This window comes from Aplysia californica, unplaced genomic scaffold (genome assembly GCF_000002075.1).
Source record: "Aplysia californica isolate F4 #8 unplaced genomic scaffold, AplCal3.0 scaffold00296, whole genome shotgun sequence".
NCBI classification, from domain to species: Eukaryota; Metazoa; Mollusca; class Gastropoda; order Aplysiida; family Aplysiidae; genus Aplysia; species Aplysia californica.
In genome coordinates this window covers 376018-394145 of record NW_004797566.1, presented here as the reverse complement: position 1 = coordinate 394145, position 18128 = coordinate 376018, and the positions used below count along the sequence as shown (strand labels likewise).

The 18128-nt window shown below is 38.8% G+C and overlaps 1 protein-coding gene across 1 annotated transcript; it reads left to right on the top strand.

The window, feature by feature from the left end:
• Positions 1 to 5927: 5927 nt before the first annotated feature.
• On the top strand, positions 5928 to 17352 carry LOC101853948 (prothoracicostatic peptide). The gene is made up of 8 exons (XM_005101731.3): positions 5928 to 6013; positions 10664 to 11107; positions 12067 to 12195; positions 13122 to 13219; positions 13699 to 13803; positions 15058 to 15205; positions 16309 to 16472; positions 17092 to 17352. The coding sequence occupies exons 2-7, from the start codon at positions 10673 to 10675 to the stop codon at positions 16468 to 16470; spliced, it is 1077 nt and encodes a 358-aa protein (XP_005101788.1). The 5' UTR covers positions 5928 to 6013; positions 10664 to 10672; the 3' UTR covers positions 16471 to 16472; positions 17092 to 17352.
• The last annotated feature ends 776 nt before the right edge of the window (positions 17353 to 18128 follow it).

Sequence of the window (18128 nt, the reverse complement as noted above, 5' to 3'; positions counted from 1 at the left end):
GGGGCGGGGATGGGGTGCAGTGAGGCTTTTTACTCGAATGTTTTCTCTGGTGGGACTGGGTACCCAGGCTGTAGGCACTGTTTCTAGTGGTATCGGGTTAACGCTACTTTGACTTCGCTGTCGCTCTTTTCTACAAGCAGGGGTTTTGAAAGGATAGTTATGCTGTTAAGCCTGCGTGACATTATGGCGTGTTTTTTGGATGCAACTTCTCCTGTGCTTTTACGTTTTACAAAATTGATAATTGCAAACAGACATAATTTACATTACCCTCTACCCAGATTCTTTAGGATTTTCTTATTATCTCGGCTGACAACAAACTTGGAGGCATATGATCAAAATTACAAGCTTAGAAAAATCTCCAGTGTTCTACAGTCTATCTATCTATAGATGGATCTATATGCCTATATAACAAGCGATCAATCAAACGATCGACCGATCGATATTCACGAATATGCTATTCAGGCTACTTACTGTATGTGCAAAGCGTTCAATGCTGTATAATGCAAGCAGGCGGTATTAAGGAAAAGTTACTTCGCAAATGCCCATATTAAAATAATATTTAACTTCGCACACGCTTGACAAAACATTCTAAGCAAGGCACCAGGGATTCAAGGTTGTATGTTTTTACAGGGCAAATCGCTCTCTTAGCATTTTAAAGTTCTATCTGACATGTTTTGCCGTTTTGAGTTACTGAGGCCATGAGGTCAGAAACTAAATGTTCTGTCTGCTCTATCAAAATGATAAGTTGGTTTTGGGGGGTTGGTTTTTGTTTGGTTTGGTTTTGAGTCGTTATTAAAATATTCAAAGAATTGCATTCCATAAAAACTGGAATGTTGTGAAACTCAACATTTTTGACAACAAATTTCTCAAAACTAAGGTACTGAGCATTCTAGGTAGCGAAATGTTTTAACGCCAGTGATACGATCGTACGGTACTTGAGAGTTTTTAGTATACGTAAAAATGTCTTAATATTATTGTATCGGGCATTATACTGTCCGATGTTGGGCCTTTGAAATACGATGCTGATCCTAAGAACACAAGATTCACTTTTAATAAACTGCACAAGCATACAAAAAAGGATTGAAACGGGATTTGTCGCAAATATTTACTCAGACAGAAAAAAAAGAAATAGGCTAGCCAAATCCCCAGATGTAATGACAACATTTGGACTAAAGGATGAACTGGATACAGACCAATGATAAGAAAAAGAATAAAATGATTACCAGAATAAAGGTGGTGTGGTGACATCAACGAGAAAACGGGTACAATCTAGACACGTAGAGCAGCAAACAGCAACTGATAAACAGTGTGGAGGTTGTTGTTGGAGGGTTAAATCTTCGAGTGGACGCACAACGTTTTGAAAGAAAGAAACAAACAAAGACAGAGAGAAGGAAAGTAAAAAAAAAACTCACAGAAAGAAAGAAAGAAAGAAAGAAAGAAAGAAAGAAAGAAAGGAAGAAAAAAAGAAAGGAAAGAAGGAAGGAAGAAAGAAAAGAAAGAAAGAAAGAAAACTGTCTGAGCACTTTGAATGATCTATAAATATTGCTCGAAGTTGTCTTTTAAGTCCTCTCTTTTGTCAATCCATATGACTGATACATCATTATCACACCCTCAAAATTCAAGGAAAAGAACATAATCTGTATCTGACAAGCATCATATTAATACATGATTTCCTATGGGAACTGGTATGTCTATAAAAGCAAACTGGATGTGTACACAGTTCAACACTCCATGTTATTACGTCATCATCGTAGACAGAAAATAATTGTGCTTACAAAAGGAGACACGTAATAGTCAATCTTTTGTGATGGAGTATTCTCTTTGCATTTTTAAACAAGGGATTTATCACATAAGATGTGTGACCTGGTGAAATCAATACTGGTGAAAGTAATGAAATAGAAAGAAAAAGACAGTCTAGCAATTTTCATCGATTATTTTACTTTAAGCTCAACACCTCTTATGTCTATTAAAAATACATTTTTGTATAGATTTTACTGGAAACCTTGATTAAAGCCACACATGTAAGTTTGCAGTTTCCAAGGACACCCAAGCTTTGGAAATCACCAACTTTTGGCGTTCATTTTCCCTCTGAATTTACATATGACGAAGAGCGACCCCAACCTCTTTTAACTGCAAATCACTAGACTTCTTTTCAAGATAGACATGTATCATTTCTTCATCACAAACAGGGCATATGCTCAGGTTTTAATTTTTCTAATAACTCCCTTTAAGCTTGTACTCAAATTTTGACAAGCGCCTGGTTCGACCGTGTCGTGACACAAATGAACTTGACAATCATTGTCGTACCCTTGGTATCCCTGCATGTGCGTCTGTTTCTCCTCTTTTTAAGTTTGAGAAATAAAATCACATAGAAATCCCCTTTCAAATCCAGCTTGACACGAACGGCTGAAGAGTGGCCTTTTTAGGTAAAGAGGTCAGACATTCCTGCGGACCCCATAGCCAAGACAAAAAAATGACTAGAGTTTTAATTTAAAAGATAGTACAAGTATATCCTTTTTCGTCCAGGAGAGCAAAAAAGAACACATTGTTGCTCTTCAACAGTCAGTTGCTTTGAATATCCTCAAAACACTTTCCATGTCTTATTCATCAAGATATCGATACAAGACCAAGGCAAACATGTGTACCACGTTTTGAATTATCAGATGGCATCGACAACTCAATTCCGTCAAAAAATGGACATTATTATACTGGCTTTTATAATAAAACTCCAGCAGTAGGCGCTGACACTGTAGATGTGCCTGACAAGTGCCTGGGAAAAGGTGTGTGGGTGGTGCAGGACGCCGACGAGGAGAAAGAAGATAACACCGTGGCAAATAAATCAACGCTTTGATTATTAAGTGGATCCTACGGCGATGACTAAGCAGCAGCAGTGATGCTCGTGCTTAGGATGGCCTTGTTTCAGCCGTAAAAACCCAGAGCTAATAAGAATTCTAGCTGTGTGTAACTTATAATATAGAACCATGCGATGAAACTGTTATACAGTCGAAATTGACTAAGACTGCTACACACTGTCATTTCATCTTTGTGGCTGTCTTTGACAATGTCATTATACATATCATGTCATTAAACATAATATTTAAGGGGGGGGGGGGAGGGCTACACCCCCAAAATCAAAATTCGGTTCAAAATCATGGAATTTGAGTTGTAGGCATTTTTAGCCTCCTCAGCCTCTCCTACAACTATTTCATGGCATAAGAACCCCCCAAAACCGTATTTTCTCCCATACCGGGCATGTTTGTAACCGCCATTTCCTGAAAAAGTCAGTATTTTCTTTTTCTTTACCGGCCGTTTTCTCAAAATGCTACTTTTCTCTATACTTTTTTGAATAACTCATTTTCATCCAATCTTCATGACATTTTCACAGAATGAAGGGAAGAGGTAATACTAAAAATATGTCTGTTGAATTTTTGATATATGGAATAGATTTTTGTTGGTGGTGTCTGGAGTGGAATTTCGCAAACTTGAATGCTACCTCAGGAAAAAATTCATTAAAAATTTTCTAATTCGATTAGGAAAAAAACAACAGACTAATCTTTAGATCTAATGTTTGTGAACACGCATACAAAAAAACAATCAATTTCCATGAGCGATAAGTGCGGTTTTCATTACGTAAGTCATGTCAATAAAATCCAATATGGCGGCGTATCCATGGAAACAAAACTTTTTTCTCAAATTTGATAGCGGATTTTAAGACTCCATACTATGCTTGTTATATGTGTGAAATTTGGTAAAATTTGGTCAAGTAATAGGCGAGATAGCCTCCAGGTGTAGCCCTCCCCCCCCCCCCCCCTTAATAGATAAATATGCTAGGAAACAAAGGGCAGGCAACCATTTGTACTGGTGGATGTTTCATACGCGTGGTTGTTAGAACAAGTCCGACAGCACGCTGCGGTACCTCAGAATTACAAAGTTCTGTCTGATAAATACCTAGTGTTCAGAAATTTGACTTATTATAAATTTCGAGTTTTACAACATTTAAAGCTTTTTCAAATGCACTTCTTTGAATACATTGATAACGACTTCGAATAATCTTACGATTTTGATTGAGCAGACACAGCATTTTGTTTCTGACCTCGTGACGTTTTGTATTTTTCAGGTAGCGAGTAGTTGAAGAGAAGTACACGTACCAGACAGCTACAGAGTCCATTTTACGCCCCAACACTTTAGAGAACTTTCCTCACAGATCAGTTCCATGACTAAAATAAATAATCTAAAGAAATATAAGTTTTGAGAAACGAGTTGTTGCTGTTGTTGTTGCTATTGTTGTTGCTATTGTTGTGGTTGTTGTTGTTGTTGTTGTTGTTGTTGTTGTTGTTATTGTTGCTGTTGTTATCGCTCCAGCAACAGCTGGATCCTCGCCCTCTTGTCCCATGCCTTGTTGTGATAAGTGCAGGTTTGCTGCATTTGCTGTAATAGACAAATAGTAGAAGTGTTGTAACCTTGTTATAGTTGCAGATGTGCTACGCCCCCAATCGAAATAACAATAATATAATATATAATTTAAAAAGCAGGCTTCTTCGAGGCTGTCTGCTTGAGCCAAAAAGGGCTGAGAAAAATGCAATGTTCCAGCAGACATAGTGAGGGAGGGGGGGGGGGGGCGGAGGGTTTACTGATTAATAACTTCCTAACTCAGGAGTGGTAATTTTTAATGAATAGAATCCAATTCTTAGGCCTTCTCCGTGCTTGTATTTTGTAGTAGATCTGTAACTAAGCTCCATAATTTTTCTCTCCAAAACTGTGTTGACGGGTAGGCAATGTAATAGTAAGATGTGATAAATATTTTAAAAAGCAAATAAAAGGGGTCAAGAACTCACTCCAGTATAATTCCTCAGTAAAAGATGAACATGTCACAAGATTTGAAAAGCAAAAACAAACAAACCCGATCTCTCTCCTCCCCCCCCCCCCCCAAAAAAAAGAATCCTCGAAATGTCCTAACACTTTCTACTCTCTGCTAATCATTGTTGAGTCGAGAAATGCATGGACATTTTAAATTAAAATTTAAAAAGGAATTTGTGTCGTTTTTGCATGCCATTGGGTGAATATGCAGGACGATACTTGAGATTATTTTTAGCCGTCATGTCGCGGCAGACACGTTTTTCATTATATAAACACGTTACAGTGTGTACTTGTAAAGAGGGAAAATAATATATGTAAGAAAAATTGAGCAAAAAGAAAGGTAAAGAAGAAAGACGCTTACAACGGAAAAAAAATTCAATGCTATTCAGAGACCTCAGATTCTCTGTGGTTCACTCCAGAGGCCCTTATGTGCTCTCCATTTGAGGGTGTTTTCGACCTCAGACGTGGAAATCACGCGTAAACCCAGGACTGAGTAAAGAAAGAAATTCCTAATTCAATAAAACTCGACTGAATGACATTTGAATACATGCAAATACAAACTAGGCCTACCAACATAAAGCTTGGCCTACGGATTGAACCCTGTCCCCCTTTCGCAATCGTTCCATCGAAGAAATAACTAAACGTCTGAAATGCGCACTGAAACTTCTCGTTCGATCTCCCCCACCACCCACCACTTTCTTTGCTTCTTTCTTGCTCACTCCCCCGCCCCACTCCCCCATTTCCTCGCCCCCCTCCCCTCTCTCTCTCTCCCTCCCTCTCTTTCTCTCTTTCTCTCTCTCTCTCGGAATCTCTACCTCACTCTCTCTCTCTCTTTCACTCCCCACCCTCTCTCTCTATCTCTCACCCATTTCTCTCTGTCTGTCTCTTACTTTCTCCACTGTCTCTGCCCACCCCTTTCCCCCTCCTCTCTCTCTCTCAATCTATCTCTACCCCCTCCCCTCTCTGTATATCTATTACATCTAAAATCTCATAAACTCAATCCGTCAGAAATGGGCGTGGCGACTGGCTGGTCACGTGGGCCGGTGTGACAAGATATATAAAACAGTCAGCAAGATGAGACGCATTCATATTTGGCCAGCCCGGCTCAAACTTCTCTGTTCTCCTTTTTCACATAGAAATTGGTTCTGCCCAACAGGTAACTGATTTTTCTTTTTTGGTTGTTTTTTTTCGAAATGTTGTTGAGACATTTTGTTGTTGTTGCGTACCCTCAGGCAGTGACTGTTTTTGGTGTGTTTTAAAATAATGATTAATTAACGACAATTTATTAGTTTTCCCATCTCTTTTCACTATGATTTGAGTTGCATAGTTATTTTTTTTTTTATTTCGACACAAAGGATCTTTACTGCGAGCACAGATTGCGTTTAAGTTGGACAGCGTCACTTGTGGTCCGTTTTCGACGTACTCTACTAACATCTCAACTTTTGTGTGTGTGAATGGTTGCATGGATTTTACGTTAACATCGACACATTTAAAATCATTCAGGCAGCTGGTTACACTGAATGGACTGTGCATGGCCATGTGTTTCTATATCATAGTTTGCAATAGGGTTCTCCGTTAGCTCAGTTGGTATCATGCCGGACTACAAAGGTTTGAATCCCAGACTATGTGGTCCTAAAATCAGGTTGTTTGGTAGAGTTTTTAAAGTTATCAGGTCAAATGACCTGGTCCCATCGGGGACAGAGGTTGAATTCAGAAGTGCTGCCTCTTAACTAAATAAAAGTGTTGATAGGGGTTGTTAAGTCTTAATACCAAGACTTATATTTTTACGTATGGTTTACTATGTCATTCCTCTTGGAAAAGGGTATAGGGAGGTTACTGCTACGTCGCAGTGTACTGCTGGGCACTCTATTGTAGATACGATAAGACCAAGTTGAATGTTATAAACACTTTGATTTTAAAGAGTAAACAAGTTTCATGTTTTGATACCTTATGTCTAAACAGCAATGTTACCTTTTCAACACGTGTTCACTTCTCATGTATTATGTAATTTGACCATCACCTAGAAATAAAGATTGGCATTATTTTTTTTTTTATTTTTTTTTGAGTATGATATCACTTCCTTTGCAAACTTCAAATCCTTTATTAAAAAAGAAGGAATAGAAGTTTATTGATATGCATTTCAAACTATCCCCACTTATGGTAAACTCAGCCTCAAACTTTAGCTCATAACTGTATAGAATTAACGTCCCCTGTAACAATATAAGCTTGTTTATGTGGTGGCACCTCCGAATGTAGTGTACATCTCCGATAGGTCGAAACGTCGAACTAAGCTGTGCCTCGAACCCAAGATTCCGCAGTCTCACGACTACTACTATACTAGTCGCTTTTTACTAGCAGGAGTCGTAGAAAAAAGGTTATCACTAATAACGTCATCAACTTTAAGTGTTTTGCAAAAGTAATTGAAATATCGAAAAGTGGAAACAGTGGAGGTGTTGTAGGTATCGGAAAAGCTTAATTGTTAATTTTTTTCAAAAGAATTTTTCTCCTTTCTGTTGTCTACTGTTCGTTACTTAATTTTTTAGATTTCTCTTTTTATTTGAACGAGGTAGGGGGGGGGGAAGGCTGTAACTAAGATAAACAACGGTGGATTTATTTTAATGATAGTAGCATGCGCTTAACTGTGAATAACACTGTATGTATCCTGAAAGAAAAACAGTGGTAATAAAAGATAATTGCCTGGAATGAGAGTTGTTCTAAAGATGTGAAAGCCTCCCACAGAAAGAATACGAAAGTAAAAAAAAACTCACTTAAATTTGACATTTTAGAAACCCAAGACACTCAGTAATAGATGCGACATCGTCAGGTAAAAAGTACACACCAAGGGCCACAGAGCAACGGCGACGGAAAATTATAGGTGAGGATAGCCAGGCAATGATAGGGCGTGTGGGGTGGAGGAAAATGTGACGCCGATGGTCGGATGGACCCATGCTCCGAGTGAATTCCTCGGGCTGTGTAGATATGTGGGTTAGCGGGGAAGCTCCGAGCAAATAAGGGTATGTTTGTCCTCTCTGTGTGCAGCGCGCAGCTACAGAGCTCTCACCAATTACCTCCGCACACGAACCTTCTATTGAAACCACCAAATGTCTGTCATCAGAGTGGAAAGAATGATGTCATTGCTTTCACAGGGAGCGTAAACGATCGTGGTTGGCAAAGTAGATATCTTGATTGCTGCAAACAATGGCATCAAGTAACTCATACCCTGTCTCCGTCCCCCTCTTTTTTCCCCTTCCTCATCCTGCCTACGCCACTAACTGAATAAAAAGACTCCCCTACCCATCCAACTTCCTCCAACATCTTTCTATGATTTGTTTTTCTCTTTTCCAAAACTACTTAGTTTCAGATCGTGATTATCCTTTACAATGTGACCCCCTCCCCCTTTTTTTCCACAAACGAAAAAGGAAAAAAACCTGTTTTTATTTAACAATGTAATGTCTTTGTGGTCACAAGTTAACACAGGTTATGTTTTCATATAACTCCAAGCAGTCACTAACATTTATTATAATGGTTGGCATTAAGCTCTGTGGGAACACTATTACGAAAAAAAAAATCCTTTCGTCGCAAGGCTGTGACGATTTAAATCAGGCAATTTTCTCAAGTAACGTCATATAATATAACAGATGAACAGTGCGTGAAATTGTCGCAGAGTGCGGGGCGCGGGGGCTAGAACACTGCAACGGGACTGTAATGAAGTTTAGGTACCACTATGTGTGTAGTACCACTGCACTGGTACTGTAATAAAGTGTAGGTCGCACTATCTCTGTAGTATGTTGCTTGCCACGTTGTGTCATCATTAGCACTCCCAAAAATAAAATGCAAAGATACAATGTTCTAAAGATATATAACATGTTATTAATACCACTTTGTGGGAGATTGAAAGGTCTTACTGGTAGGTCCTTCTTCTTCACTTTCCTTCTGGGTTTTTTTAAAGAGTTTTGTTTCTTTCCAGCCCCATAGTGTGACCGTTATGTGTCAATTTACTTCTCCGTACTCAAATCAAAACCCAAACAATACATTTTGAAAACATCATTTAAAAAAAGATCTAATTGCAAATTCCATCGAGGTTGAAATTAGGAAAAATGTACCAAAATTGCCACATCGAAGTCACACTAACAATAATTATTGTGTGTCACGACGCCGTAGGATCAGAATCTCGTCAATTTTGGGGCAAATGGTTTTTTTGGTATCACCTAGAAGCTTCTTCATTTGTCTTTGCTTTTGATGAACAAATACCCATGTATCTTGAACTATTAACATCAAAGAAAATGGTGGTCTCCTAGTCGCTACCCCAGAATGAGAAATTTCTATGTGCAGACTACCTAGTTTTTGAGAAATTTAACGTAAAAATGTTTCAGGTTTACAATCAAGCTTTTAAAAAAATGATATTCTTTGAACAGCTTATTAATAACCACTCGGAATTTTATTGTTACGATTTTGACAGAGCAGATGGTAGATCATTGGATTTGCGTTCATGGTACAAGTTACTCAAACGGCCAAAAATGTCAGATAAATGTTTGTAATTCTGAGGTAACGCAGTATCAGAGGTAAACATAGCTAGATAACAGCCGTTAACGTTTAGTGCCTTCCTAAATTGTGGCATCCAAGGATTGCAATACATGTACTTGTTTTGAGCCTATGATTAGCGCTTTGCAGTAAAAGTCCACGCTGTGGTTTGAGACAGAACTAAAAATGCTGAGCCCCTTGACAAAAAACAAACAAACAAAACTTTAATAAAATTCTGCTTAATGGGAGGAAACGTAGATTTCTTCGATTAAAAAAAATTAATAAGCGCCTGACTCCACCACGCTGCCACAGATCATATTATTTCTATTCTCTCTCAATGACGTAGTCACGTATTTATACTACATTTTCTTAATATGTTCTTTATCAGTCCAACACCTCCGATTGAGTACTTGAGAGAGGCCTTGGCCTGGCAGCTGAAGGGATGGAAGACTATTAGGTTCACCTTAACTTAAACTTTACTATAACACTAAACATAATATGAAATGTCAAGCGGTATAGGCTGAACGAGTTGAATGTCCATCTCGGAAAGGACAGAGCCAAAATGAGAAATTTATGAAAAGTGCATTCCCCTAGGACACAACGTCAGACCGAGGTGAGGCTCAAACCCTCAAACCTGCACTTTCACAACCACATGTCCAGTAGCCTAGCCACTGGACTGCCGATGTTACCTTTGAATGTCTTTCATCAGGACATGAGACAAAACGATACGATTAGATACAGGTGTTGCAAGGGCCACAAAAGAAAATTGCAGAAAATAAATATAAAGACTTAAGAGGTCTATTTAAAAGCTGAGCCATAATCAAAACGGCCTCTTCAAACTAATTTAGCTCATTGCAAGGCGGTCGCCGCTTCAACTGTTTCCCTGTCTCTCCTAGTAGACGGACCAAGGTTCTCCATAAAATGCACTGTTACATGGTAAAGAATATAATATAGGAATCAAACTTTCCTTTTCCAAGCGTATGAAGACGACCCTGCCATCTCAGTCACCCTGTGGCCAATAAGTATGACCATTAGTATCACTCAGCTAATACAGGCTTTACTGTCTCATGGAGGAGAACTGCAGGAGACCCGATTTCAATTCCCGAGTGGGGATAATTTTTCATCGAGTCTTTTGGTCTTCTAACTGATAGGGACGGAAGCTTACCTCCTAATAAATGGGGCTTGAAACACATACATTTTTTTTAAAGATAAAAAATACACACTTTATCAGTTATCACTCAACCCATTTGCATGTAATAATTATGTTCTCTCCTGTTTTCCGCAGCCGCCAACCATGAAGCAAGTCGCTATCCTTTTGCTGGTGCTTCCAGCAGTCTTTGGTGGACAATTCATGGCAATGTGGGAAGATATGGAGAAGGAAATGAAAGAGAAGGGATGGGGGGACAAAGGCAAGGCGTGGGGAGGCGAAGGAGAAGACAAGGCATGGGGTGGTATGGAAGAAAAGAAGGATTGGGGCGAGAAGAAACCATGGGGTGATATGAAGGAATGGGAAGATAATATGAAACAATGGGGCGAGAAGAAACCATGGGGCGAGAAGCAACAATGGGGTGATATGAAGGAATGGGAAGATAAGATGAAACAATGGGGCGAGCAGAAACCATGGGGTGAGAAGAAACCATGGGGTGATATGAAGGAATGGGAAGATAAGATGAAACAATGGGGCGAACAGAAACCATCGGGCGAAAAGAAGGAAGGAGGTGAAGGAGAGGTAAGTCATTTTGCAGCTATCATTAAAAACAGTAGAAAAAAATTGAACAATATTTAAACAAAATGAACTGTCAAAACTTTTTTTGGATAAGAGACGGAATGCAAATTGTGATTATGTAAACGACAATAATCGTTCCTTATAGTCTGTTTTTTTTCTCGTTTGGTAACATTTGGTTCAAACTACGGGGACACCCTACAGAACATATCATCAGTATTATGTCAATCTAGACACCGTTTTTAAAAAAGGAAATTAACAAACAAGCTCGTAGCCGCTAACTGAGAAAGTTAAATGAGTATACGAAGTGCCAATCAATGCCATCAAATGCATGAAATCGAAAGTCATTTTGAAGACATTCTTTTAACTGATTGAAGAATAAATGTACTAGTTGTTGTATTTTAGTTAGTTGCTTTGTTACTTTCCCCAAATAATGGCATAAATTATTTTGACGATGAATAATCATATGGAATAGTGGTTGGGTTATCACTGTGCGCTGATGAAGAAAGTGATGGATTGATCAGTTATGACAAGGACAACGTTTGTGAAGAATAGGAGCAAGTTTTGGTTGACCAACCGTTTAATGGGTGCGTTGATGGCTGGATGAATGAATGGTTAGATCAATGGATGGATGGATGGATGAATGAATGGATGGATGGGCGGGTGAATGGATGAATGGATGGATGGATGGATGGATGGATGGATGGGCGGATGAATGGATGGATGGATGGATGGGCGGATGAATGGATGGGCGGAAGGATGGGCGGAAGGATGGACGGATGAATGGATGGACTGATAGATGGACGGACGGATGGGTGTATTAGGTCCTTAAAGAATTGTCAAATGAAAGACAAGAGGGAAGCAATACAAAAACAGAAAGAATAGACTATAATAAATGTGCTGACGAATAGACTCACTGACTGACTAACTGTGGGTCCCTATCCTTCTTCCTGCACGGTTGACAGAAGGAGGACATGTACGCACAGTTCAAGGAGTGGCTGAAGGGTCAGGAGGAGCACAGCAAGGAGAAAGAGGAGCGCGAAGAGTACATGAAGAACGCCATGATGAAGTTCAAAGAGTACATGCAGATGAAGGTGAGAACTGGAACAGATTTATTTCCTGGGATATGTTTCTCTTTTCAATACATTTTATTTTGTTTTGCTTCTCTAGGTTTTATTCCCTCTTTGTTAAAAAAGTAATATTAATTTTACGTGTTATTGATTGTTATATAATTATTTTTGTTCTCTTTCTTTTTCTTTATCTCTCTCTCTCTCTCTCTCTCTCTCTCGCTCTCCCTCCCTCTCTCTCTCTCTCTCTCGCTCCCCCCCCCCTCTCTCTCTCTCTCTCCCTCTCTCTCCCTTCTTCTTCTTCTTCTTCTTCTTCTTCTTCTTCTTCTTCTTCTTCTTCTTCTTCTTCTTCTTCTTTTTCTTCTTCTTCTTCTTCTTCTTCTTCTTCTTCTTCTTCTTCTTCTTCTTCTTCTTCTTCTTCTTCTTCTTCTTCTTCTTCTTCTTCTTCTTCTTCTTCTTCTTCTTCTTCTTCTTCTTCTTCTTTGGTGCATGTGTGAAAATATATTCGTGTGTGTGTGTGTGTGTGTGTGTTTGTGTGTGTGTGTGTGTGTGTGTGTGTGTGTGTGTGTGTGTGTGTGTGTGTGTGTGTGTGTGTGTGTGTGTGTGTGTGGGTGTGTGTGTGTGCGTGAGTGTGTAGGGAGGGAGTTATTTCAAGCTCCTCTAACGACCAAATTAATATTCTAGATAAACGATGTTCGATGTTACCTACTTCTGCAATATCACTATGAAGATCCAGTATCGGATTACTTTCAATACGTGTAGAAAGAAGATTCTCCAAATTCTTTCTGGGGATCGAATACAGCACCTTCATATCACAATGCCGGTGCCAAAACAAAACGTTGTATTCATCATCACATGAACTGAATTATGTATTCAATAACTTGGTATTATATAATTATAAGGTACGTCGAAGGCCGAAACACAATAAGAATTGAAATCTCTCTTTTTCACAGCACTTCAAGGAGATGCAGGAGAAGGAAGCCAAAATGGCAATGTACCAGCAGATGGAGAAGATTAAGATGAAGAAGATGTTGACCGACAAACTCTACAGGTTATATACAACTAATGGCTTTATTTTATGTTAACTTTGAAATGTTGGAGTTACCATACATTTTTTCTGGTGGAATATCAATATTATCTCATTAATAGTTTTGTTTTATGCTTACCTGCAACATGTTGTGTTTCGGTGTATCCATTACAATTTCAAAAACGGGGCTAGTACAGAGATAAACTGTAGTTTGTACCTCACATGATGTTTCGCGCGCGTGTACTTTAGGGAGGGGGGGGGGGAGGAGGGTGTCAGATAAATATTATAAATAAATATATAATATATATAAATTATAAATATACCCTTTATACGAAACCACATAAATTTAGAATGGTAATGTAATCACATTACTTTGGGAAGAAACGCTGACTTTAATTTTACATTAGAATTTTCTCTTCTGTATTTCAAAACTGCTTATTCTCGTTAGCGTTCGCCAAACACGTTTAAATTATTTGTTGCAACACGTTTCTTGATCCCCACAGCATGTCCCAGGAGTTCATGGAGGGCAAATTGAAGTTCATGTTCGGCATCTCCGCCCATTTCTTGGAATTCTGTCAGTGTGACAGCAGCAAGGACATTTTCATGAGGTAAGAAAGCGTGTTTGTCTTAATAAGTGTTTTACGGCAATGTCATAACAATTAGGTCATATAAGTGCCGAAGATAAGAGGTGTTACAGGAAGAAAAAAAAAACACAAAAAGAAGGAGGAAAGATGAGGATTATGTGTTTGACAGGAAAGAAGGAACGAACCACACCAGAGCACCCGCCAAACACCTATTAAAGAAGAGATGGGACTAAATGGTATGGGAAAAGATGAAGCAGGTATTGGATGAGAATGAAAAAAAAGAAAAGAAAGAAAGAAAATCTAATAAAGTGATGTTTTGGGATGATGAAAACGGATGACAAGATGGAGCATGATGAAAAAAGGTCGATGAAGAGATCGGGTGGGATGGGAATAAGATAAGGGGGGGAATGTTATGTTATGTCTGTAATGCACGATTTCTGTCTTCCCTATGTTTTTTCTGTACTCTGAAAACATTCTTTTTTTTATTCTTAGGGGAGAATTTAGTATCGTTCCAACTACAATGTAATCAAAATGTAGAATTGTCAAAATGTATATATTGCATCAAAATTTCATTATATAATATAATACAATCACGCCTTTGCCGGAGTCAGAGTTCACCAATCGACGCTATGATCATTGCGGTCTATTTCAAGGACTCAGGCTGCTTCGTTTGCTCATTGGTATTATGCTGAACTACGGGGCGGTTGTCCCTTGTTCGAATCCTAGACTGGAAGTTCTTGAAGTAGGGACGCTTTGTGGAGTTTAGTGGAGTTTTCAAGACAATAAGCCCATTTGACTTGGTTATTTCGGAGAGGGACGTTTGATTTAAACGTCCTGCCTATTAAGTAACCCGTGGTGTCGATAAGAGCGTTAAAAACCATTCACTTCCTTTACTTAGTTAAACGACTCATCCAGGTAACCTTTCAATAATATAAAAGGAGAAAAAGTAAATGGTGCAGATACATCACATGAGGCGAACATGTTGCGACCATTAGAAACACCACGAACAGCAACACCATCGAAATAAAATACAATGGTGAAAGCACACAATTAGAAGGAAAAAAAAACGAACAAGAAAAAAAAGAAGAAAAAAAAGAATAGCCACCACGCTAGAAACACCACCACAGCTAACAACTACCATGTAAATAACCATTGTGTAAAACCACAACAGCTGAATATCAAATTTAAAAAAAACATACAAGACAAGGCAACAACAATACAAAAGAACTATACTATTACCACAAAATAGCACAACGCTTGCTTTGTTTCCTCTCACAGGATCAAGGAGGGTCGCTATGGCGGAGAAGAAATGGCCGGCATGGGCAACATGCCACAAATGAACAACGTTTCCTTCAGTGGCAACTCTACTGGTGGCATGACTTTCGGCCAGCACGACGCTAACATGACTGACCCCAGTTCAATGGAGGTAAGATACGAATGGCGTCGGTAGTCTATTGGCTATACGAAGTGCACATTTAGGAATCGAGTCGGGTCGGGTCAGTTTGCTAGCCAGATTGACGGTGCAGAAGGGCTATCGTGGTGCATGCCGATCGCACCAGACTCGTCGCATAAAAAACAAACGCATTTTCAGGGAACGAGTCGGGGGAGTCGGGAGAGCCGACCAGACCCGATCCGATCCACAATGGGCACCCAGTATTACGCTACCGGACTCGTAATCTTTAGGTTGCGGTTTCAGGGGTTCGAGTCGAGGGCCAGACGTTGTGTCCTTGGGAAAGGCATTTTACAAGAATTTTCCTCACTTCACTCAGGTGAAATGTTACCCGGCCATAGACAGTAAAAGATCATGTTAGTATGTTAGTCTTTTGGTGCTTATACATGATTAGCTTGCATTATGTGCTCCCCAGGAAATTGAGATTGTTTCAGAATGCCATCAAGTCTGCATGGGTATAATAAATACTGCAAAGCGCATAGAGCTTGCTGTTGAATTGGAATTTGGGCCATTCAAATACTGTATATCATTATTATTATTGAAATATAAGTGGATAAAAATAACAGACCACTAAAAAATACTTTACTCTCCCTTAGATATCTTGAATTTAAAAGCCATTTTCTCAACAATACTTGGGTGTATTGATTTTGTTAACTACACCTTCAGATAACCAAAAACCCCATGGGGGCGTTTCAGCTTTGAATTCCACTGGTATCAAATTCGCATTTTATACATTTGAAAATAATTGCACAGTCTCATGTAAATCACCAAGTATTGAAAGCATGTCGTGAACAAAATTTGGGCAGGCTTAGGGGTACGTGGTATGACCAGAAAACGCAATATATTATATTATTATAAAAGAAATAAAACTGCACGCAAGAATATTACGGAAGTCTATCTTGGGTCACAAACAACATGCTTGCTGCTGTCTGTTCCCCCCCCCCCCCCCCACCTCTGGAAAAAAACTCGTAGATGATCCAGATTGTATCTTTTGGGGATGCAAATAAAACAAGCAAAATGAAAATTACAAAAATTTATGTTCCAGACATCACCTCACAATTTTCTTTTCCCTGCTGCAGGAGTTCGTTGCCTGGTTCGCCCATATTGACCACAAAGAGCAGGCCAAACACGTCCTTCACGACCTGGTCAAGGTGATGTGCAGCTCCGCCAAGCAGTACCTGGCTCACATGAAGGAAGTGGAACAAGCCGTCATCGCCTACAAACGGAATAACGGCATGTAGAGGTCAGCCTCATTGTTGACACAATGTCCAACTGTTTAAACCTCAGAAAACAAAATTATGATTGAAGATGGAGAAAAAAATGTTCCATTCTGCTTTACAATTGCACCTACACTGTGCACATTTTCCTGTCGGAACATATTACATCTATTAATTATGAGATAAGAAGCAAACCAAAGGCAAGGTTGCAGCACATTTAGAACCATCTCACAAAGATCAGAAAGACGAATTTGCATATTTTTTAGCATGCATATTGCTGCCTGATTTTCGGATTTTTAAAAGGGACGTGAACATTCTACTTCAATAAGAAAGTTGCGGGTTTCTTTCCACATTCTGACGATGAAGTTAAATGTGGGTACTTCATTAATTAAATGCAGCATAACAGTCTTTTTGTTCAATAGTTAGGATCAAATTATACTCAGTATCTTAATCAGATAAACTATGGTAAACCTAGAAACTAATAATCCTAATTATTGAAATGGTGTAAAGAGCTAGCGATTTATTATCAAGAATTTATCCAAACCCACCAAAAAAGGAAATACCTAAATAACTTAATAACGTAATGATTTGATTAACAAAATAAATAACAATGCAAATACGAACTGTATCTCTTTTGCTTTGCAGGATCTTTTGTCTTCTGAAGATTGTTGAGCAGCTATCGTCAAGCGGAGACCAGTCCCAACACAATGTATGATGGGAATAGAGAGATGATATCCGAAGCGTGCAACTTTACTTTTTCGACTGGGAAAGGAATCTCAAGAAAATGAACCACCATGTGTCTTACTCTTCCTTATCTTTAAAAGATATTTATATATCTTTAAGATAAGGTAGACATTTCACCATTCGGGAAATAATATATTACATTTTTATATTGTTTTTAATACAACATGCGTCCTGACTTGTTTATTCTTTGGAAAATACATGTATATCATTCGTCAAGCTCCTACCTTTTTGACCTGAGTCAGACTTAAGCCAAACTGCAATTGATAAACCACAGGACTCCATTACATCTGCTTAAAAGAGTGACGTAACATTAAAAATACACTCTTAACCATTTCAAAGAATATCTTAAAAATGCATTTGGCCTAAAATAAAAGTGGTATTGATTTTCCCGTGAAATTTGGCCTAAGTCTCGTCTCTCATTCATTCTAGCCTTAGTCAGATTCAGGTCAAAACATGGGCAAGTTTCCTACCTTCAGTCTTGGATCTAACAGTCCATTTCAGTCAAATTCTTTTCAAAATGCTCCAAGTCATTCAGAATTGAAAAAAGAAAAAAAAATGGCTCAAGTCATTTTGCAAATAGCCTAAATCAGAGACATTAGTCCCAATATGACCTACGTTAGAGGCCACAGTCATGAAATGACCTATGTTAGTCGCATCCCATAATTTTGTATTAAAAAAACCAAACTATTAGTACTAATGAGGGACGGTAAATTACTTAGCACTGGCAATGTTGGTCTATCAAAGTGCATTTTTTCACGTTCTGAGAACGGGTTTTTGTTTTTCAATTATCTCCGAAGTGTAAAAAATGACCTAGGCCAAAAAGGTAGCAGCTTGACATAATATGTGCGTTTGTGTGAACGTTTGTGTATCTGTATGTATGTACTTTTGTGTAGGTCTGTGGATGTACGTATACACCTTGGGAAGAGGAGGATCAGTTT